We start from the raw sequence: 23,653 nt of genomic DNA on the forward strand, positions 1-23,653 counted from the left end.
AAATAAGAGCACTACAGGGAGGGGAAATTGAAGCTAAGGAAGAAAGAATTGGAAACTAGGCACAAGAGGTAAAAAACCTTGCTCCCAGCAACAAATTTCTTAAAAATTACAACAGACCTAATAGAAAAATAACTCTACAAGACAACAAGAAACATTTGAAAAAAATAGAAGAAACTATAAGATATCTCATAGCAAAAACAAATGAACTGGAAAAAAATAAGGGAAGAAAATTAAGAAACAATACAACCTAAAAGCCATGAACCACAACAACATAAAAAATGTAGACATATTTCAAGAAATCTTGCAACTACCCAAATCTTTTAGAACCATATGGTAAAACAGAAACAGAGTATCCACTGGTCACTTCCTGAAGGAAACTCCAAAATGAAAACTCCCAAGAACATGTTGCCAAAATCCAGAGTCTCCAGGTCAAAGAAAAATTATTGAAAGCAGGATAAATAGAAAATAATTAACAGAGGGAAGGCATTAAAATTAAGGACTGGAAAAGACTTCCTGTAAAACATGAAATTTTATTTGGATCTTAAACGAAACCATAGAAGTCAACAGGCAGAATTGAGCAGGGAAAGCATTACAGACATGGGATACAGTGAGATAAAATAGCCAATCCAAGAGTCTATTTGCATTTTAATACTGGGAGATGATATATGTATCCTCTCTGAAACCTATCATCATCACATCACAGGGGGAGTCTAATTAGACAAAAGGCTTGGAAGTGATTTTATGAAGTCTTGATAATTTTAAAATAGAAGGGGGGAAAGGAATATCCTTGAGGATGAGGATGAAAAGAATTATTTTACAATATCAGAGTGTTCAAATAGAAATTTTGTGTGTGTGTGTGTGTGTGTGTGTGTGTGTGTGTGTGTGTGTGTGAAGCAGGGGAAACTGGAGCAACTGAAACTTGAACCTCTGTCTTTGAACTGGTCTGAGGGAAGAATTACACATATACACAGATACACACACAGTCAGATGCAGAAATATATATTTTTTTTCTGAGGCAATTGGGATTAAGTGACTTGCCCAGGTCACACAATTAGGAAATAGAAATATATTTCAATAAGGATAGGAGAGAAAGGAGTAGGGAAATTAGAGAGAGGGTAAGTTAAGGGAGGAATTAGCCCTAAGAATAACAATTTCTAATTAAGTATGGACAAAAGTATAACTTTTTTGAAGTGGCAAAGAATGAGAATCTGAGTACATCAGTTATGAAATGGCTGAACAAGTTATGATATATAAATATGATGGAATACTACTGTTCTGTAAGAAATTATGAAAGATGTTTTTAGAGAAACCCAGGAAGATTTGAATTAACTTATGAATGAAGTGAACAAAATCAGGAAAACAACTTATACAATGATAATACTGTAAGGAGAAATAAGTGCTCTCTCAGAATCTAATCTCTTCAATATTACAAATGGAGTTAAGGCAGAAGGATATATTTTTTATTAAATGAAACAAAAGCAAATACATTAGAGAACAAAAGGAAAATTTATTTTCTTACATGATACAAGTGATCAAGAAGAAGATAATTCAAATAAGGAGGAAGAGATCGGGATAAGGAATCACTTGAATCTCACATCTAAATCCATAAAGTGAGAATAGATCACATGCAGAGAGTTTTGTATAGAAATATATTTAATTGTACAGGGAAACAGGATGTAACTGGGAAAGGGGAAATGAAAGGAAGCTATTAATCATAAAACAAACTATAGCCTAGGAGGGTGGATAGTGAAGAGGTATTTAAAAGAAAAGATTAGAATCTACCTTTGGGATATGGGCAAAAGGAAGAGAAGTACAAGACAACAGAAGCAATTAAGTCAAGCATAGATGCTAGTATTGAAAAAAAAATCTTAATGCCCTTTTTTAAAGGAGAGGAGAAGGGGGTAAAAAGAATAAATATAAATATAGGATGGAGAGAAATACATAATAATCATACCTGCATTGTATAAGGGATGCACTCATTTATAAAATGGAATGGAAAAGCATAATTAATTAGAAAAGAGAATCCAATAACATACATTTTAATAAGAAACACACTTAAAACATAAGTTTAAAGCAAAAGATTCACACAAGGTTAAGATATTGGACCAGAACAAAATCTATTATACTTCAGTAAAGCTCAATAAAGCTGGTGTAGCAATCATGATCTCAGACAAAGCAACTGCAAAAGAGATAAAAAGTAAAACTATATAATGACAAACAATGAGTCAATATCAAAACTCAATATAGCGGCATATCTTCTAAAAGTCTTAAGAGTTAATTGACTTACAAGAAGAAACCAACAATACAACAATAGTTGGAGATTTCAAGATGCTCCATTTAGACTTATACAAATTTAACAACCAAAAATAGCTAAGCCAATGAATCGAATTTTTAGAAGAGATTCGTGTTAATTACTAAAAGAGAATGGAAAAGTATATACATATTTGTCAGCACTATATGGTACCATTGTAAAAACTGATCATGACTTGGGGCATTAAAACCTCATAAATGCAAAGCAGAAATAATATAAAATATATCCTTTACTGACCACCACATAATAAAAATGATATTTAGTAAAGAGCTATCAAAATACAAATTTAAAGATAAACTATAAGCAATATAATCCTTTTTAAAATTGTGGATCAGTATAATGTTTATTGAATGATTGATCCCCGTACAAAAATGGAAATGTGCACCTTCCTCCTGTCCCAGTATGAGGACTATCATACCTGAATAATATATTAACGGAAAGATAAAAAAATAGATCTATTATGAAATCTTAACCAAATTTATTTTTGTCAGTGAAAAATGTTTTTTTTGTCTTACAGAGACTTTGAAGGCAACCATATCCACAATTTAAGAAACATGACTTTCATTTCCTGCAGTACTTTAACTGTTTTGTAAGTAATAGTCCAAAGGCATTGCGATCAAAATTAATTTTACTTAAGATAATGTAAGCAAATGCATGGTAATTATTGACAAATATTACCTCTCAGTTAATACTTCTTTGAAACAAAGAATGAGTGGAAATGCTCAAGTTTAAGCCAAAGAAGTATCATATACGTCATCAAAATGATACTTAAGGTAAAGGCTGATTTTCCTATGTCCCTAGGGCATCTATGACCTAAAAAGCTTCTTTGTAAGATTTAGTTGTAATCTATGTTAGCATCCATGTGGACCTTCCATGGGTAGACCCTCCTTAAACTGAAAAGTTTCTTATCTATTTCTCTGTCCCAGAAGATATAGGGTTCTTGTTACCTAATAGTGCACCTTGCACTGATTTTACTCTGTCTATATTTTCCAATACATTCATACCAGTTATATTCTGAGAGTTTCAGTCCTACTTTTGTTATCTATTTACAATAAGACACATAAAATGTTTCACAGAAAAGATGAACCTTAGCATATATAATCTTCTATAAGTCAGTCATACAAAGCCTATACCAACCATATTGACCCTATTAGAAATCAGTCAGCTAACCCAAAAAATATTGACTATATTCTACCTTTCTATTACATGTTCTTGAATTTGCTCCTTACTTCTTTGTCAGAGACCACTTAAATATTTTTCTCCAAGCATGTGTTTGAGTTTTCTTAGTTAAGCAATACTGGGAGTGTTAGGAAAAGAAGAGAGAGGAGGATTGAAATTAGTACCTGATAGTGGGGAAAAGTACAAAATAGCAAATACATTTATGGCCTTGGAAACCTGAAATTTTATGTAAGGCTGGTTTTTATACATTTTAGCTATGAAAGAAGAGAGAGGGTAATTATTACTAAGGTGCTCACTTAAATTCCAATTTGCTCTGAGGGTCTAAAAATGGGAACCTACTGAATTGTTCCAACTTGGGACAAGAAGAGCCTTTCTTAAACAGCTGCAGAATAGTAAATTATTTCAAACTTAAAACTCTTTAAGTGTTTACCCTGAACAAAATACTATATATGGTATACATGATGGCCCAGAAATGAGGCAGCTTCAGATAATGCCAGTGTTTTTATATTCTATTCTTTAGTTTCACAGAAGAGATTTTCACTGTTTACATTGTAAACCCTCTCCCATGGCATTGAAAAATTTACATCATTGCTCTTTTATTCCATTTGTGAATTTTTGGACGACCCCAGCTAAAATGAATTCAATTGGTTTTTTTTTCCTATATGTCTTAAAGATATCACTTAAATAAAAGCACATTGAGATGACGTATAGACAAAATATCTTCTCTTTTCCTAATGAATCATCATCACCTTTTTACCTCATGTACTAGTAGTATCAAGATACTAAAGCATTTTTTTTATTCTTTCAGGGTAATGAGGAAAAATGAAATCAACCACTTAAATGAAAATAGCTTTGCCCCCCTTCAGAAACTAGATGAACTGTAAGTCTGGGGTAGGACTGAGGGATAAGAGTGGGTAACTTCCAAAAAACATGGGAAGTTATTTAAAATTTTTTTCTTTCACTTTTTATAGTATGCTGGGGACTTATACAATCCATGGCATCCATCTCTACCCCCACCCTAAGCATAAAAATAAGTCATAACATTTATTTCATAGTTCATTTTGCTGTATGTAATTAAAATATTTACAAGAAAATCAGCTATAAAATTCACTGGGCTTGAGGAGGCAAAGTAGCCCAGAGGGAGAGAAGGGGGTGAGGAAAAAATGTAAATCAAAATCTTTCAAAAGAAAATGTTGAAAATAAAAAATAATTTATTTTTTAAAAAAGAAAAACTCACCTAGCATATAATGTATCTTTAAAAAGAAAATGTTAAAAATTAAAAATAATTTTTTTTAAAATCCCATCTAGCAAATAATGTACATTGGAGATCTGATAGAAATCTGTCATCTCTGAGATAATGGATCTCTTAGTATCAATTTTTAATGAGTCCATCTGAAAATTTATCTTCCATGTTGTTTAGATTACAGATCCACATTTAAATAGTGACTGGTTGCTTGTAGAGAAATATTTCTGGAGTGCCAATAAGGCTGGACAGGTCCCCATCTGCAATCAAAAAGAAAATACCAAGCCCAAGGACATTGTGAAGATGTATTTTGATAAATTATACAGCATCATGGCCTCCCACTAATGACTTTGTCCCACTATGCTCACCATAACTTTCCCCAAAAATATATACTGCTTCTTAAATAAAATTTCTTTATTTTCTTAAAAAAACAAACCAACAAACAAAAGAATGAAGGAGAAGATGTCTATTATAAGCAGAAACAAACGAGTAAGTATGCAGGGAGATTGAATATTGAAATGGAGGTTGGATAGGATGGGGAGGAAAGGAATTAATTGATCATTCATTAGAAAAACTTCTAAAATGTACCAAGAGGAGCAAGATGAGGATTAAGGGTACAAGTAAAGGGATTAGCTTTGGCAATGACAAGGGCTATTCCTCCTTCAGAGTTTGGGGAGTGGATGGGAAGGGAAGATACAAAAGAGGGAAGATAAATGAATGCAAGAAAACCTATTAGTAGGTTATTGTAATAATCCGAGTGGTCTTTATTAAACAAGGAAAGCAAAGCCCATTGTAGAATAGGATGAAGGAGTTGTGAAAGGTGGAACTGGCAGTGCTTGGTAATAAATTAGATATGAAAAATAAAGGAAAAAAAAGAAAATCAAAGTAATCTCTAAAATTTTGATCATGAGAACTAAGGTGAATGATCATACCCCAAGATAGAAACAGTGACATTATGAGGAGGTACAGGTATAGGGAAAAGATAATAAGCTTAACTGATCTAGGAAAATTATAAATTTACAAAATTGTAAAGAAAAATAACTTTGAGAGACTTAAGAACTCCAATATATACAATGATCATCAAAAATTATAAATGACTAATAAAATTTGATCTGCCTCCTGACAGAGAGGTGATGAACTCATGATGCAGAATAAGACATACATTTTTGACATGGCCAAGGCAGGAATTTGCTTTGCTTGATTATGCTTATTTGCCGTTGGTAGTATCAGGGATAGGAGTGATGGCAAGGAGAAAACAGATGTTTATTTATTAAAAAATAAATTTAGATTTTAGCATTTTAACATGAAGGAAGATTGAAGTTTGGAAGTCAAAAGAGAGGTCAAGACAGGAGATAGTAATTTTAAAGATATTTGCATAAAGTGCCAAAGGAGAAGGTCTGGAAAAAAGAAAAAGAAAAAATAAAAAAACAAGACTCATATGCAGGAGTTATTAAGTTCTATCTCAACCCTGTTTCTCAAAGGATTCAGCAAACAAGATGATCCCCTCCCTTTTTATTCTTTTTGCCATAGCCACAGCACCAAAGACAGCCCACCTCTCTATTTTTGGCATTAGTTAATAGATGTAACAAAAACACTGGGGTAGAAATTTAGAACTGAGAGGACTGTAGCTAAAAATAATTTGCAGGATCACAGAATTTTAGGGTTAGAAGGAACCTTAGCAAGCATAAAATCCAATCTATACTTGAAAATGAACCCCCCACTATAGTATACAAGAAGAATTTTTAACAAACTACCTTGTATACTTTGTTTCCCCCAGAATCAAATCCAAATCCTATGTACTATATACATAAAGAATCAAACCCTCTGTCTAATGTCCACATCCCCAAATTAGGATAGTGACATGTGTATTAATAGTTAAGAGAACAAAAAAAAAAAAAAGATTCATCAAATACTGCACCACCACCACCATCACCACTACCACCATTACCCCCAAAAAGTATTTGCCTTAGAAATAGTTGTATAAAATCTATTCTGTAATTATTGCTTCCTTGCTAACTCCACATCTTTTAATTTTTAGATCTTTTCTTATTCAGTTTTACTCAACAATGTGCCTTACCTAATAAATGTCAATGCAATGAATGAAGTCTTGCAAAATAACATGATGTGTTTGGGGTTATTTCTCCTTAGGGACTTAGCAAGTAACAAGATTGAAGCTCTCCCTCCTTACCTGTTTAAAGACCTGAAGGAGCTTTCACAACTGTAAGGTCTAGCAGAAAATTATTTAATTCTGCTGCTTCTTTTTTTTCCTTTGCTACTTCTTTTTAGGGGTTTCTTAGGCCAGAAATGACATCCCAGATATGAAACATCCCTGACAAAAATTCCTCCTGTAGAGGGCCTCCTGCACTACTCCAGATAGGTTGCCTTCCCCAGATTGGGCCGTTTCCTTACTGATAAAATAGAGAGGTCCAGCTAAGGCGATCTTTGAGGTCCCTTCCAGTTTTAAGTCTATGTTTATCATTAATATGAACTGCTCTGCTCACTACAGCTCATTCCTATTTCTTCTGGTTCTTGAGCCAGACACCGATACTGGTGGTGGCCATTCTCTAGTTAAACTCCTCCTCATTTGGTACATTAGGGCATGATCAGAGAGCATTTGTAACTTGATTACAGTCACACAACAAGTCAGTGACAGAGCTGGGACCTGATTACCTGAGATAGAGCTGCTTCTCCTTCACAATCCCTTCTTCCACCTGTACTTTCAATGCTTGATTGGAAAATCTCCAACATTCCTCTAGAGAAACTCTGTGAATAAATCTCTCTTAAGATCATGCTTTTCCCCCCTAAATTTTACATCCTTTAAATTCACCTACATTTTTAAGATATGTATTATTCTAGCTGAAGGAAAAATTTCCTTAATCTTCACACATAAAAATATCTAGAATGGTACCATTCTTTTATATATATATATATATATATATATATATATATATATATATATATAGCTTGGCAAAAAAAAAAAAAACACCTCATGTATGATTCTTTGAACCCATCTTTTCATCAAGTAAATGTTTTATATTGTTTAAGCTAGGGAAAAATGAGAAGGGGGCTATAAGAGGCTATCCTCTCACCTACCAATTCTTTCGTGCTACCTAATATTCCTCTGATCCTAGAAGAGAATGAGTAATTAACCAAATTTTTACTAGAATGTTAATAACTGTTTTCTCTCACTCTAGAATTCTCTATATCTTAAAACAAAAATGCAAAGAGAAGATAATGCTTAAAAATACACAAAAACATGAATTCTGGACACTTTAATGCCTTGGTTAGGAGAATTATTCGGGAATACAACAGTTTAAAAATTAACTTAGACCTAGATACAAAGTTCCAGGCATGATCAATTAATTAGTAAAGTGTGAATTTATTTGTAAATAAGATCTCCACTTTCCCAATAAAGTTAAGATCCAGTTACAGGATTAACAGCACTTTTTGCAGCTTAAGGAAGAACAGAAAATAGAATTGCTAGCACCATACATAGAAGAAAATATGACTGGAGGGAAATTGGGAATAATTGTTATTGTTAGCAACAATCCCCTCCTTCCTCCTACAACTAAAATATGTTTATTGTTTGAAAGCCCAGGGCATCTACAGATATATATATAGAGAGAGAGAGAAAACCAAGTATCTTAGGATAACCAAACAGACATCCTTGAAAGATAGCTTGGTGATATAAAGATATTAGATCAGATTCCCTTGCATCTAGCTGCATCCTTCAAAAGGTAACAGATTTTCTTGACACAAGAGTAGAAGAACAAATAAGAGAAATTTAATTCTTGATTCATTATAGGCCAACTAAATTTCTATAATTCTAGAAATAGAAACAAAGAATTATGACCTAGGTAAAATCAAGTCAATTATAAATCAGATCAATTAAAAAGTCACAAAATCACTGTGATTATTTCAGGGATTTTTCCTCATGCCCCCCTAAGTCATAAAATAGAGGCAACTGACTTCTATGGCTCAATCTGGTTTAAGCATTTTTCTATCTATCTTGGTTATTTTTCAAGGGCACAATTTAAATTTTACAAAAAGCCAATGAATTATTTTTATGCAAATATTTTTTTAAACTGTACTAACGTATCACTGTTAACTTAACAGGAACCTTTCCTATAACCCAATCAAGAAAATCAAAACAGATCAATTTGACTATCTAGTCAAACTCAAGTCGCTGTAAGTATATAGACTTTGTGGAGTAGAGATTTATGATGACTTTTAATTTTCAGACAACAACATTTTTGAGCCTTTTAGAAAGGGATATAAGGAAATATTCTATTAGACTAACTAGCTAGATTAATTTGTGACTGTGCTTCAGTGTGTCTCTAATTCTCTGGACTCACAGAGGTAGTCTGATCCTAAAGGGAAGAAGGTTGTTTTCTCTCTTTACCCCCACCTACAGCTACTTGTAGAAAATGTCTAACTATATAACATTAGCCTCTAAATGTGCCCACCTTCCTCCCAAAGAGGTATGCAAGCTTTTCTTTCACTCCACAAAAAGTGCAAAAGATGAAAAAGACTGAAAGGGCTCCTCTTGGAAAATAACTAAATTTGGAGCTGCTATCAATGCTACACTTTGACATTTGGGAGGATTTCCAACTCTCCAAAAAAATTTTATGAATTCATACCCTATGATTTGTATTCCTCCAAAAGAGAAAATACATTATAGGGCTGTTGAACAAACACTCCTCTTTGAGTGGAACATGTACTACATGAATAACTTTCTGACTCTCCAAGTAGAAAACTGCTCATGAAATATGAGGAATTTTTTTTCTCTTTCTCCAAAGAAATCCCCTCTTCTCTCTAGATCAAATCCCTAAACTTCCAAATTTGGAATCACCCATGAGACAACCACCAAAGCTTGTAAAATAGGAAATCTTCCTTCTTAGTCAAGTTGGCTAAGTTCCAAGAACACACTGCTTTCAGTATTGAAAGTTCCTTCTTCTTACACAGGAGTTAAAGGTTCACAGGTATTAGCTACCTTCTCAGTTGAGTGACCCAGGCATATCTGCTTCAGTAAGAGGAGAAGGAGTTGTAATAATTAAGTATTTATATAGTGATTTAAGGTGTGTAAAACATTTTACAAATATTATCTCATTTGATCCTCACAACAGTTATGGGAGATACATTTTACAGATGAGGAAACTGAGACAGGGATTAAACGATTTGCCTGTGGTCATACTGCTAGTAAGTATCTGAGATCAACTTTGAACTTAGGTCATCCTAACTTTACGTCCAATATACTATCACTGTGCCACATAGCTGCACGTGTTTCTGCAGGAAATCTATCTGTTCCCTGACTGTTCCATTCTCTTGAGCTGGGAAAATATCGTGCCTTTTTCCTCTTGAGTACATTACTCCTATGTAACTCCCATGTGTGTCTGTCCCACATAGCCATTTCTGATTCCTGAGAGAGGAGGCTGTTCAAATTTAGATGCCATTTGCCTCCTACATCCCAATCCAAGCAGCCCATCTCTGATATATATTGGTCTGTCATTTAAGCAGGAAAGCAAAAACAGATCAAAAGAGACCATGCCAGTTTGTCCATTAACTTTCATACACCATATACCAAAAACAGATCCACTGATAAATCTGCCCCTCAGAACATCAGTCAACCAATCAATCATCTTAGAAGCAGTTCCAGTCACTGGAAATCAATCAGGAGTTCTGCATTCTCTCAACAAAGTTCCAGTGTCAGCCCTTCTTCTCTCATCTGGTCCAAACAAAAATTGAATTTCATCAGGTTGACTGGGGGATAGTCACCAAATTGATGAGGAACTAGGTAGGAAATCCTTTGCTTTCTTCAAAGAAGTCTTTTTCTTCATTTAACTTCAACAAATAATTACTTCCATTTACAAAATGACTTAAATTAGACAAAGCTCTTTCCTCACCAAAATCCTGTAAAATAGGTGATGAAAATCTTTTTAGGCTTATTTGACAAGGAAAACTGAAGCACAAAGCAATCAAGTGACTTGCCTCCAGTCACACAGTTGGTAAATATTAGAACCTCAAACCTAAGTATTCAACATCAGATGTTCATTATTCTTATATATCTGCCTCTCAGGAAAGAGAAAATTTAAAAATGCTTGTGTTCCTTCAAATTGTACAATATATATTTATGCAAAGTAACTAGATGATGAAATAGGGTGCTAACTTGGACTTAGAAAGACCTCAGTTCAAATTCTGCTTCAGTCTTAATTAGTAAGTCACTATTGCTAAGTTATCTTACTCCTTTTAGCCTGTTTCTAAGCAAGTCTTATCTCTATTTACAAATGGGTTTTTTCTTCACATGGGCTATCATATAAGAACATATATATAACTAATTACAATTCAGACTTGAACATGAAAATTTTTATCTAATGTTTTATCTTCTTCCTTTCATTAGTTTTGAATTATCAAGACTTGACCATAATTCATTTTTCTTTTTTTCCCAAAAGAATAAGATTTAGGTCTAAAATGTCTTGAGTAACTAAATTCTATAAGCTACAACATCATTAATTTGTTTTCATAGAGTATGATAACTTTGGTGTTTGTATGCATGGGGAAAATGGTAGATCCAGATTTTGCCACCTATTATATATCCAGACTGAAAGGAATTAGCTTAGATATAATATGCAATATTGAATAGTCTTATGAATTCTATCATGCCTCATTATGCTATGGATTTCAGATCTCTTGCTTTATTTGATTTTGAATTTGGTGTTTTTAGAAGCCTAGAAGGAATTGAAATTTCAAATATTCAAAGAAGAATGTTTGCACCTCTTAGGAATCTATCCCACATGTAAGTTTTTTTCTTTCTTAGATCTTCATCTTGTTAATCTTTTACCTGTTCTTAATGTGCTTGTAGAAAGCATCATTATCAAGAGACAACTTTTTACTATTTCATTTGCTCAGATTTGTGCAAAATAGAACTTTGTGTGGAATAGTGAAAAGAAAGTTGGTTTTGAAATACAAAAAACCATAGGCTGGGCTCTGCCACTTACTACTCAGGTGACTAAATGTGAGCAAATTCCAGTAGCTATGGAAGCTGATTTCTTCCTCTATAAAATGACAAGGGTTAGGGTTAGGGTTAGGGTTAGTAAAAACTAGACGACTCTACCTCTGTGATCCTATGAATTTATAAGTATCAAAGAAAATTGTGACCAACACAGATCTACAACAACCATCCCACAACTCTGTCCCGTGCACAGAACACTGAAAAGGATCCCACCAGACCTTTTATAATTTGCATATGTATGATAATTCCCATCAGCAGATAAACAGGGCAAGGGTGGCCTCAGTGCTATAACTGCCAAAAACATGTGGCTACAATAATTTAACCTTTGACAGCTGTTTATATACCCTGAAATCAAAAAGGTGTGGGTGAAATTCCATTTCTGGGGAATTGCCTTAGCAAACACTATTAAGAGATACCAACAGTAACAAAATCACCTTTAAAACTGTTATTTTCAAATTTTTAATATCCAGAGTTCTAGAATCTAAATGATCTAGTTTACTGATGTGATTGGATCAATTAAATCAATTATGCCTAACACTCAGAATTTCTTAATTGAACATGAACAATAGTTTTATTAATAGTCTAACATATTTTAAACTAATTACTTTTATGTTCCTCATTTGCATATATTTATAGTGAAATCAAGTCACTATCCCTTCTTTTTGGAGAGGTAGCAGAAGTGGAAGCAGAGAACCTGGTCTCAACCTCTGTCACTTCATACCTACATAAAATGAAGCATCCTTAAGCCTTCATATCTACATAAAATGGAGCATCCTTAACTCTTCTGGGTCTAAATTTTAACATCTAGAAAATGATGGATTGAGACTAGATAATCCATAAAGTTCACACCAAAGCTAAATGTGCAATGAAACTTAAAACTTGTATTGAAGCTGCAGCATTTAAGTTCTATATTTTTTCCAAGATGTCATAGAATCTAGAACTGGAAAGGACCTTTGAAGTCACTTACTCATTGATAAAAGAATGAGGTTAGAGAAGATAAGTGACTAGGAATTTATCTGACCCCCAAATTCTCTGACTCTAAATTCAATGTTCTTTATACTATATTCTACTGCGATGTCCCGGAAATCAAGATTTTTTTAAGCTGAGAGATAGTGAGAGTCTTTAAAAATGAATATGAATGATATGTGAATATTTTCATCTGAATTGAAAATGTCATTTTCATTTCTTTTGTTCAACAGATATTTTAAAAAATTCCAGTACTGTGGCTATGCTCCACATGTACGCAGCTGCAAGCCAAATACTGATGGAATTTCATCCTTAGAGAATCTCTTGGCAAGCATCATTCAGAGAGTGTTTGTCTGGGTTGTATCTGCAGTTACATGCTTTGGAAATATCTTCGTCATCTGCATGAGGCCCTATATCAGGTCTGAGAACAAGCTTCATGCTATGTCAATCATCTCTCTCTGCTGTGAGTATTCCTCCTAAGAAAGGGGAATATTTTGGTTATTCACAATTATTACTGTTTGAGAATGAGCAAATTCCAAATATTTTCCAGTCATAATCTATATACTGTGGCTTCTTTTCATAGTTACTCTAAAGACTTATATATAAAACTTTAAGAGCAAGGAAGTCCAGATATGGAACTTCATCTGGATAGTCAATTCTGGTGTGGAAACTCCTCTTCCACATAAGACTGGCAATTCATCTCTAAGTTAGTTTTAGAACAATGTCTGAGGGCACAGAGAGGTTAAGTAACTTATTCATAGTCAGTTAATAAGCATCAGAGACAAGACTTGAAACCAGATCTTTCTGATACATTGAGCGTCATTTTTATTGACTGTCATTTCTCTTAGAGCCCTTCATTCTAAATAATATTGTAAAATCATATGGGCAAATTTATAAAGGACTATATATTGCTTACTCCTTTCCTTCCCTTCTGCCTTTCCCTTCTAGGACTCCCATCCCACTAAGAAAGTCATGTACCTAGGAGAGTAGGGCAACGGAGATGTTTTATAATTTTAGCAACTGATGCAGTGCTGAACTCCATTAAAGACATTCTTGCAGGAATTTATGTATCATTAAATATCCCTGGCATCCCCAAGCATTCAGATGTAACCCAAACCTCCCTTCCTCATGCTTCCTTCTCCCAAGGCAAAGAAGCTAGTCAGGCCCTGGGTATATCTAGTTTCTTCACAGAGGACCTTTAGTCAAATTCCTTTTAAGATGTAGTTTAGTGATAGTATTTAATCTACTTAAGATTAAGCTTCTCTACAGACAAGTAATTCTTAACCAGTTTACACTACTTATCTACTATTTGTTTGATATGCTAACAGTAGAAAAGCAAGTTTGGGGAGGCTGTAAAATAGATTTCCCAAACTGAAGTTTTAGTTTTTAAGATTTCTTCAATAGATCCAGATTCTCCTTGGTGTGAACATTCCCAAATACACAATGTAGATTCACAGCCCATCCACAATCCTATGCAATTTTCTCATATCCACCTTCAACAAATCCTACAGAGAATACCTATCTGACATTTTAGAGCTCTTCCTAGATGTCTTGAGATCCTATTGGCTTTTTTAAAAAGGCCTTTGTCTAACACAGGAATTCTTTATATTTTTATGTCATGAATTTCTCTGAAAATTTAATGAAACTTATGGACAGACTCCTACTCAGAAAAATGCTCTTAAACATAATACATGGGGTTTCAAAGGAAGCTAATTATATTAAAATCTAATTATCAAAATAGTTTTAAAAACTAATTCACAGATCCCAGGTTATAAGCCCCTGATCTAACAGGTTTTAGAATTCTAGTGTTGGAATTAAGTTATCTAACCTAATCTAATTTACTCTATATGCAGAGGAAATTTACTGTCATTAAGTTTTTAATTTATATTTGCCATTTCTGATTGGCAGAATATCATGATTCAGTACTGTATCATTCATTCCATATACATGTGTTAGACTCCTAGTATATCCAAGAAACTATACTACATCCATGGGTTTACATGAAGCTTATGCTAAGCTTAATAAGCTGAATGAGAAAAAGACATTGTCCTCAAGGAGTCTACAATCTAACAGAGGACCCTAAAATCTGGGTTAAGGTGCCCTAGAAATTTTCCTTTTTCTTCAACCAAGTGAAAACATTAACCTCCTTTTAACTCTTCACTGTTTTTTATTCTGCCTCTTCTCATTCTCCTCCCCAAAAGTTTTACTAGTTCCTATTTGGAAGAAAACAATCTCAAGTTGATCAGTTTGTGTTACTTTGTCAACAGAAGTTAGCAATCTTTTTCAGCTCCAAATTTTCAATGAAATACTTCAACCCAGTCATTGGTTTATCTTCACTCTTTTTGTGGCACCAGGGCTAGTCTGACACAATGGTATGATCTCTGGGGTAATAGAATGGTACCTCTGAGCCAACAAAATCTCCCCTTACTTTCTGTTAATGATGATCTAAGGAGAGGAGATAAGGATTAGACTTCTGATTGCATTATAGGAAACTCCCTAGATCTACAAGTGCACTCTTTCTTGTAACTTACAATCTCAGAGCCTTTTCCTTAGAGTATTGAAAGATAACTTGCTCAGGATCACATATCCAGAAGGTGTCAAAGGCAGGGCCTGAATCTGGCTCTTTCTGGTTCTAAGGGTCAATCCTCTACCCACCACTACACAATGTTGCCTCTCTATTACTCCTTATCAAGGAACAGATAATTCCATTCCACCATTAGAAATTTCACAGGCAAATACTATCATGGTATAAGAAATGATGAGCAGGATGACTTCAGAATAATTTGGCAAGTCTTATATGAACTTATCCAAAGTGGAATGAGTAAATCCACAACACCATACACAAAACAGCAATACTGTATGATGATCAACTGTGAATGACAGTAATTCTGAAGGACTTAAGATGAAAAATGCTATTCATCTCCAGAGAAAAAAACTGATGGAATCTGAATGCAAATTGAAACATAATTTTTCAATCTCTTCATTTTTCTCGGAAGTTTATTTTTGTGTTTTCTTTTGCAACATGACTAATATAGAAATGTTTTACATGATTTTATACAGATATATTGCTTATTTTTTCAAGAGTTGGGGGAGAAACAGGAAGTCAAGAATTTAGAACATAGAACTTTAAAAAACATGGTAAAATTTTTTCATGTAATTGGTAAATATTTAACACAAAAATATTTTAAAAGGAAATTTCACAGAATTATACTGTAAATACTCCTCAGAAAGCTACATCAACTTCCAGTGTGTTATATCACAGCCTTCTTAGAAGGCAGATAGATCAAAAAGACACAGGATCTCAGAAGTTGGAAGAAAGAATAAGTACTCAGAAGCAATAAAACAGCAAATAAGGAGGAGACAGGAAAGCCTAGAAAGCAACAATCTGGGGAATAATGTTTAATCCTTGAAGATATGCTAAATCTTATAAGCACTAAATGATTATATTTGCATGTATTCTCCATAATGGGGTCCAACGGCTCCAGTGAGCTGCTACTCCATGCAGCTACTGGATTACTTTCCATAGGACCAAATTCAGACACCATATTCTAGATCCCTTCTCAAACTCTCAAATACAGCTGCAAAGAATCAAATTGGTTATTGCTGTTTTAATTTACCTATTTGTTTACACTGCTACACTGTATTATTGATGAGCATTGAACCAGACAAGACATCAATTACTTTGACATATCAAATACACTGCCAGAGAGAGGTGTAGAATATTGATGTGCTTCTCAGGATTTATTGTACTATCAGGTCACTGCCAGGGCATTCTGGAATCTATTCCATTCAAGTGTAATAATTGCAAAGAATAACATTCTCATTGAAGTTGATTTTCAAACAATATCGCTTCTTATGAAATAGAAAAAAAATAAGTTCTAGTATCAATTCTTCTTTATATGATGTATTTATTGATTTTTAATAGGTGCTGACTGCTTGATGGGAATATATTTATTTGTGATTGGAGTCTTTGACCTGAAGTATCGTGGAGAATACAATAAACATGCACAGTTATGGATGGATAGTACCCACTGCCAGCTAGTAGGATCTTTGGCCATACTCTCCACAGAAGTATCAGTTTTACTTCTAACTTTTCTGACTTTGGAAAAATATATCTGCATCGTCTACCCTTTTAGATGTTTGAAACCTGGAAAATGCAGGACAATTACAATCTTGATTCTTATATGGATTATTGGGTTTATAGTGGCTTTTATTCCATTGAGCAACAAGGAATTTTTCAAAAACTATTATGGAACCAATGGAGTCTGTTTCCCCCTTCATTCAGAACAGGGAGAAAGTACAGGAGCACAGATTTATTCAGTAATTATTTTTCTTGGTAAGAAACTATTATCATACTCCTTTCAGTTGGTAGCAGAATAGCCAATAGTTCAGAGGTCATATATTTTATGAATTCTGTAATTTTTATTTCAAATTGTTATCTAAGTAAAAAGTCAGATATTAGGGAAGCACTAGAAAGCAATCTGTAATCTAATCTTTTGTTTTTCAAATAATACTGAGTTCTAAATTAGTAAAAATGAGTTATGCAAGATCCTACAGCAAGTTAGTGACAGATCAAAAACCATGATTCCCTGATTGTCCAGTATAGGGTGATTTCCATCAAGCTACAGTTATCTCTCTAGCCAGAACTGTGATTAGGGCAGGGCAACTAGGGCTTTGCTCCAGGGTCCTGAAATATAGTAAGTACTGACATTTGCAGGTCCTTAGGAGTAAATACCTTAACAAAATAGTTAAAATGAAAGCTATGATATTGCCAATGGCCAAAACCAGGTGAGCACCTCTGCCCTGTCTCCTATTTGCCCTCTCCTAGTCACACTTCCATAGTGCCCTAGAGATGCATGCTATTTTGCACACCCAACTCCAAATTGAAGTGAATGTATATTTCATATCACTTGCCTTAGGTATATATTATACATTCACCCCAGATGCATTCATTACTAGCTATAGATTTTTCTTTGCCTTCCATTAATATAAACAAGCTATAATGTAATGCAGATAGTTAAAACACAAATCACATATACTTAGGAATTTTTACCAGCATTTTTGCAAATGCCAATGTAGAAGTGAAATTTGAATCCCTTTGCATTTGTAATATTAACATACATATGTGAGTATTACTAGCAGAGCAATTATAACATCAGCATATTAATAAATATATATTCATAGTATAGGACAAAGTGTTTGAATTAAGAAAAATCAGCATCATTACTATTAAAAAGTTTGATGTGCTCAGGCACAATGAAACATTAGAATTCTTAGCTTTATTCTACCACTTTCTCTATTATATACTTCATTATTCTTAGCAAATGTAGGATAACTACAATGAAATCTTAGTGTTTCCATATCCTATATTAATTTTTAACATAGAATAAAGAAACTTTATTCTACATTAAACATTAGTCTAGCAACTGCTCTTTAAGAAAACTAATAATAACGAACTTTAGGGGCAGCTAGGTGGCACAGTGAATGGAGCACCAGCCCTGAAGTCAGGAGGACCTGAGTTTAAATCTTATCTCAGACACTTAAAACTTTCTAGCTATGTGACCCTGGGCAAGTCACTTAACCCCAATTGCCTCAGCAAAAATAATAATAATAATAAACTTTAGAATGTTCTTTGCATTTCAGGTCAGAGTCACATATGGATTTAACAGGGCTTATCTCCTAAACAGGTGTTAATTTGGCAGCCTTTATCATCATCGTTTTTTCCTATGGGAGCATGTTTTACAGTGTTCACCAAACTGCTATTACTGCAACAGAAATCCGGAATCATGTTAAAAAGGAAGTGACCCTTGCCAAACGTTTTTTCTTCATTGTGTTTACGGATGCCTTGTGCTGGATACCCATTTTTATATTGAAATTCCTTTCTCTGCTTCAGGTAGAAATACCAGGTATGACATTGGGCTTTCTTTTTCTTGTCTTTGTGAGTGACAATTAACAAAATTCCCTTTCTGCAGTATTTCACTGAGAAAAGATGACTAAAAGTCTAAGTCCAAAATCTTCTTGAGGATATATGTTGAAAATTTGCATGCTTAGTCCATCAGCAAAAATGTTGTGGGGGGAGAGGTTACCCTCTTAGAGGGAGATTACTCTTTCATGTCTTTCATAAATATCCAGTAGCACAACAGAGGAATGAAGGTCAAGAAGTATTGGTGACCTGCTCAAAATTATCCATTGCTACCAGTGACCTAGAAAAACCAAGCTGCAAAATCCAACTTGCTTGAAAAATAAACATTCGCTTAATTGACAGCTTGTCTCCTTTCTAAATTTGTTTTTGTTTTTGTTTAATTCATTCTGCATTAAGTCAGAGTCCTGTGTTTCTTAGAATGCTTCACATTTCTCATTTCTTATTGCATTTACATTCATTTAACATAGTTAAATAACAAATAATCATAATAAGTAATAAAAAATAATTTACAAAGCCTAAGGACACAGCAGTTTAGATTGGAAACTGCCAAATGACAGCAGGATACAGCTTGAAAGTTCTTTTAAGTCTATGCCAGTAAAACCACATGCAAATTATTTAACCCCTACACATTTCTTGTCTAGAAGCTAAGGAGAATAATACTTTTGCTACCTCTCTCATAGGGAAAGCAGTGGCTAAGCCTTGAAATGCTATTATATTAAAGTTATCAAGATGATGCAAGAAAGCATCCAAATATTAAACACTGGTCACTTGAGGTAGCTATATAAGGTTATCCCCAAGGTTTAATTCAGTTTTAAAACATTAAAGTTTAATATTAAGGCTTAAGAGCGTTAATGACTTAAAGCTGCACTAAGACTTTGGGAATGTCCAATAAATTGGTAGATGGTATGTGGATATGCATTTGTGTACATGTGTACAAATATATACTTATGTATGTGTATTTATATATGTATATACATAGACACCCCACATGCTGATAATACAGTATTCATAGTCATAGTTTTATTTTTATATTGATATCTTTGCTTTATACACACCTTCATTTCTAAATACATCTGCATATAAAGAGACCCATCCCTTATAACAAAGAGAAGGAAGGAAGGAAAGAAAGAAGGAAGGAAGGAAGGAAGGAAGGAAAGAAGGAAGGAAGGAAGGAAGGAAGGAAGAGAGGGAGGGAGGAAGGAAGGAAGGAAGGAAGGAAGGAAGGAAGGAAGGAGAGAGGGAGGGGAAAAGGAAAGAAGGAAGAAAGAGGGAGGGAGGGAGGAAGGGAGGAAGAAAGAGAGGGAGGGAGGGAGGGAGGAGAGAGGGAGGAAGGAAGGAAGGAAGGAAGGAAGGAAAGAAGGAAGGAAGGAAGGAAGGAAGGAAGAGAGGGAGGGAGGAAGGAAGGAGGGAGGGAAGGAAGGAAGGAAGGAAGAGAGAGAGGGAGGAAGGAAGGAAGGAAGGAAGGAAGGAAGGAAGGAAGGAAGGAAGGAAGGAAGGGAAAGGGAGGGAAAGAGGGAGGGAGGGAGGAAAGACCTAAGCAACACCTGAGCCTGGTCATCTAGAATGTCCTCTGCAAAAAATGACAAAGGTTCAGGGTTATAGTCTGAGGGTTGGTACAGAATTTCAAGACCATGTGTACCTCTCTTTTTACAGATAAGGAAAACTAAGTCTCAGAGTAAGGAAATATCTTGCCCAAGTTTATTCAGTTCATCATTTAGAGCTATGAAGAGGAAAATGATTCCAACAATAAAAGAAATGCAAATTAAAACAATTCTGAGGTTTCATCTCACAACTGCAAATTAGCTAAAACGACAAAAAAAAGTAGGAAGAAAATCAGAGTTGAGAAGACAGACATATTATTAATACATTGCCGGTAGAGCTGTGAATTGGTCAAATTAATCTGAATTAGGTAATAGAAGTGACAATAATAACCATATTCCTGATTAATAAAAAAGAAAGCATCAAGAGACCTAAGTTCAAATCCTGTCTCTGATTCTTATTACCTGTATGGCCTTGTCCCTATAAAATGGTTGAACTAGGTAACATCTAAGGTCTCTGCTAGATCCAAATTTGTTATTGCATGATCTTTGATCCAGCCTTCAAAAAGACTGTATTCAGTGCCTAGAATTTATACCCTCCACATATTTGGTGAAATCCCTTTGGTCCAGGGAAATGAAATGTCTGACTCTTACATGTTCTTACTAAAGGCTTGTTTAACAGAGTTGAATTGAAACATTCCTTTTTAAAAACTATTGTGATGAAGTACTGATTTTCAGAAACAATATTTGGAAAGGCATATACAGACTAAACATATAAGCAAATAATTTGCATGTGGTTTTACTGGCATAGACTTAAAAGAACTTTCAAGCTGTATCCTGCTGCCATGTTCAGATGGCAACAGAAGAATAGTAAATCAAGAAGTTGGGATGGAGGTATTTTTTTGAGGAGGGAGGGGGGTAGGACATGGTTTTTGGAAATGAGTTAATGTTAAATTAAATTACTATTTAACATTTTTTCCAGGTACTATAACTTCTTGGGTGGTGATTTTCATTCTTCCTATCAATAGTGCTTTGAATCCCATTCTTTATACTCTCACTACAAGACCATTCAAAGAAATGATTCGTCAGGTTTGGTATAACTACAAGCAAAGAAGATCCATCGAAAGCAAGGGCAGTCAAAAAACCTATACTCCATCATTCATCTGGGTAGAAATGTGGCCAGTTCAGGAGATCCCACCTGAGCTAATAAAGCCTGCTCTTTTTACAGACTCTTGTGAAATGTCACTAATAACTCAATCAACAAGAACCAATTCGTATACATAACTATATTCTAACATTAGAAAATCCACAATAAATACCACCATGTGCTTCAAAGTGGACTTACTATTACTAAAACAAAGTTATAAAATATCCAGTGTATACTAGACCCAGAGGAAGATTTAGAAAAGAACAAGAAGAAGGCCTCTCCAAAGTGGATCTCTTTGGTGGAAGATTTATAGTAGTAGCCGCCACATATGAAAGGATGCATATGAATTGTGGCTTGCAACACACCAAGTATCCATACCAGTGAGCTTATAGATCCATAGAAGTATACTAGAGGAGGAGAAAAATCAATTAGCTAACAAGGACATCTGATTGTAACATCTCTGGAAAACTAAAAGAGGTTCAATTCCACATAGAAAGAAGTAAATTATAGAGAAAAATGAACTGAAAAATAGTTAATATATTGCATGAGAAATTGAAAAAAAAAACTTCACAGAGGATTGTTTGGATCTATTTTCAATCTGTAATGTATAATTATGCATGTGCAACAAAGAAAATGTCTGCTAAATAACTGGATTCCCAGTAATAGGCTGGGACTTTGTTGACTTTGTCGTTCGGTAAATACAAGAATGACGTGCACTTTTTTCCTTAAATTTCTTATAAATATATGGGGAGCACTGGGTTTCAAAGAATCAGAAAAAAATAGCAAAGGGAAGCACAGCAGATTTGGAATCAGAAGACATGATTTTGAATCCTGGTTCTGAAGCTTGGAATCTGGATAAATTTGGGCAAATCACCTTCAGTCCCTGGGGGCCTAAGTTTCCTCATCTAGTAAATGAGGGGTTGGAATCTAAGGATGGGTGGATCTACAAGTTCCCTTCCAGCTTTAATTCTATGATGCTAGGATCTTGATCATGTATTAAAAAAAAAAAAAAAAAAGACTCAAGAGATTTTTCTTCATTAAGGATCTATTTCTTTCATTTCCTCTTGTTTGTGGACACCTGTACATACCCCTCACACATGAATCCAAGCATTGTTGTTACTTTCTTAGGCAGAACTCTTTACACTAATACTTACCTGCCACTTACCTGGCTGGGGTTCTCTTAAATTTCAAGTGGACAGCAAATAGCAGCTGGGACTGCAGAAGCACAGTCCATGATCTGCAACAATATGGATCTAGAAGCACACACAACAGGATCCAAGCAAGACTATAGACAGTAACTCTAATGTTTTTCTGCAGGTCAGGAAAAGTTCAAAGGACCTGTGTCTGTAAGTGGACAGTTGCCACTGAATACTATACCTTGCTATGTGCATGAGCAATTCATATGATAAATACTTTGTGACTAAATGATTTTCATCTAAGAACTACTAGAATCTTAGTTCCATTTGAAAATTTCTCTAAAAGAAAGGAGATATACACATTTTTTGTGCTAAACAAAAAAGCAATTTTAATTGTGATTTTTCATATGTTTACAATTCTTCAAAATAGCATAAAATGAGGAACTGATGAATATGTGTATATGCTGTTTCTTTTGACAATAAAGTTACTTGAACAATAAACTGATTTTAAAAGCAATTTTTTAATATACAAAAAGTGATGTGACGCTTTGAATCGAATTTTTTCAGTCTAATCTGAAATCACCCCTAACACAAAGGTTAATTTTATATGTGAAGAAAAAAAAAGGATTGTTCTTGCTATAATACTTAATATTGATTCTTACTAAGCATTCAGTTCCACAAATTAGGCAAAGACAAAGAAATTGAGAGGTGGGAAAGATGTTCATACACTGAAAAAATGTAAGGAAGTAATGAAAGCAAAGGAAGAAACTAAACAAATATCTCTAAACAAAAGCATTGACAGACCAGTAATCTAGCTCTATATCAAATATACCAAATGATAAAATTATAACAATGATCTTGAAATTAAATCCTTTCAACAAAGTAGCAAATAATAAAGATTATAATAATAAAATGATCAGATTATAATAAAATTATTACTAGAAATATGGCCTCAAAAAATCTATTTGTCTTAAGAAGGAAAAAAAGTATAAATTAGCTGACATATAAATTAATCATGGAGGCATAATAAATGAATGATATATGATGTGATATGATATTTTAGGATAAACCCCAGGGATAGAATTACAAGCAAGCAAGATAACCCATGCTTTCAAAGAGTTATATTCTGAAGGAAAAAAAAAAAAAAAGCTAAAAAATAAGTTAGAATGTGGGAGGGGTGATATGGGTCTCACCTATCAGG

The 23,653-nt window shown here is 34.1% G+C and overlaps 1 protein-coding gene across 1 annotated transcript in view; it reads left to right on the forward strand.

Moving 5' to 3' along the window:
- RXFP1 (relaxin family peptide receptor 1) overlaps positions 1-22,117 on the forward strand; it is a 162,428-nt gene extending 140,311 nt beyond the window's left edge. The window contains exons 10-18 of the mRNA XM_031944184.1: positions 2,829-2,900; positions 4,299-4,370; positions 6,882-6,953; positions 8,850-8,921; positions 11,455-11,526; positions 12,942-13,171; positions 16,634-17,044; positions 18,396-18,614; positions 21,152-22,117. Coding sequence (XP_031800044.1) covers positions 2,829-2,900; positions 4,299-4,370; positions 6,882-6,953; positions 8,850-8,921; positions 11,455-11,526; positions 12,942-13,171; positions 16,634-17,044; positions 18,396-18,614; positions 21,152-21,453 — 1,522 coding nt within the window. The 3' untranslated portion in view covers positions 21,454-22,117. The remainder of the gene's footprint in view (positions 1-2,828; positions 2,901-4,298; positions 4,371-6,881; positions 6,954-8,849; positions 8,922-11,454; positions 11,527-12,941; positions 13,172-16,633; positions 17,045-18,395; positions 18,615-21,151) is intronic.
- The last annotated feature ends 1,536 nt before the right edge of the window (positions 22,118-23,653 follow it).

This window comes from Sarcophilus harrisii, chromosome 6 (genome assembly GCF_902635505.1).
Source record: "Sarcophilus harrisii chromosome 6, mSarHar1.11, whole genome shotgun sequence".
Taxonomy (NCBI): domain Eukaryota; kingdom Metazoa; phylum Chordata; class Mammalia; order Dasyuromorphia; family Dasyuridae; genus Sarcophilus; species Sarcophilus harrisii.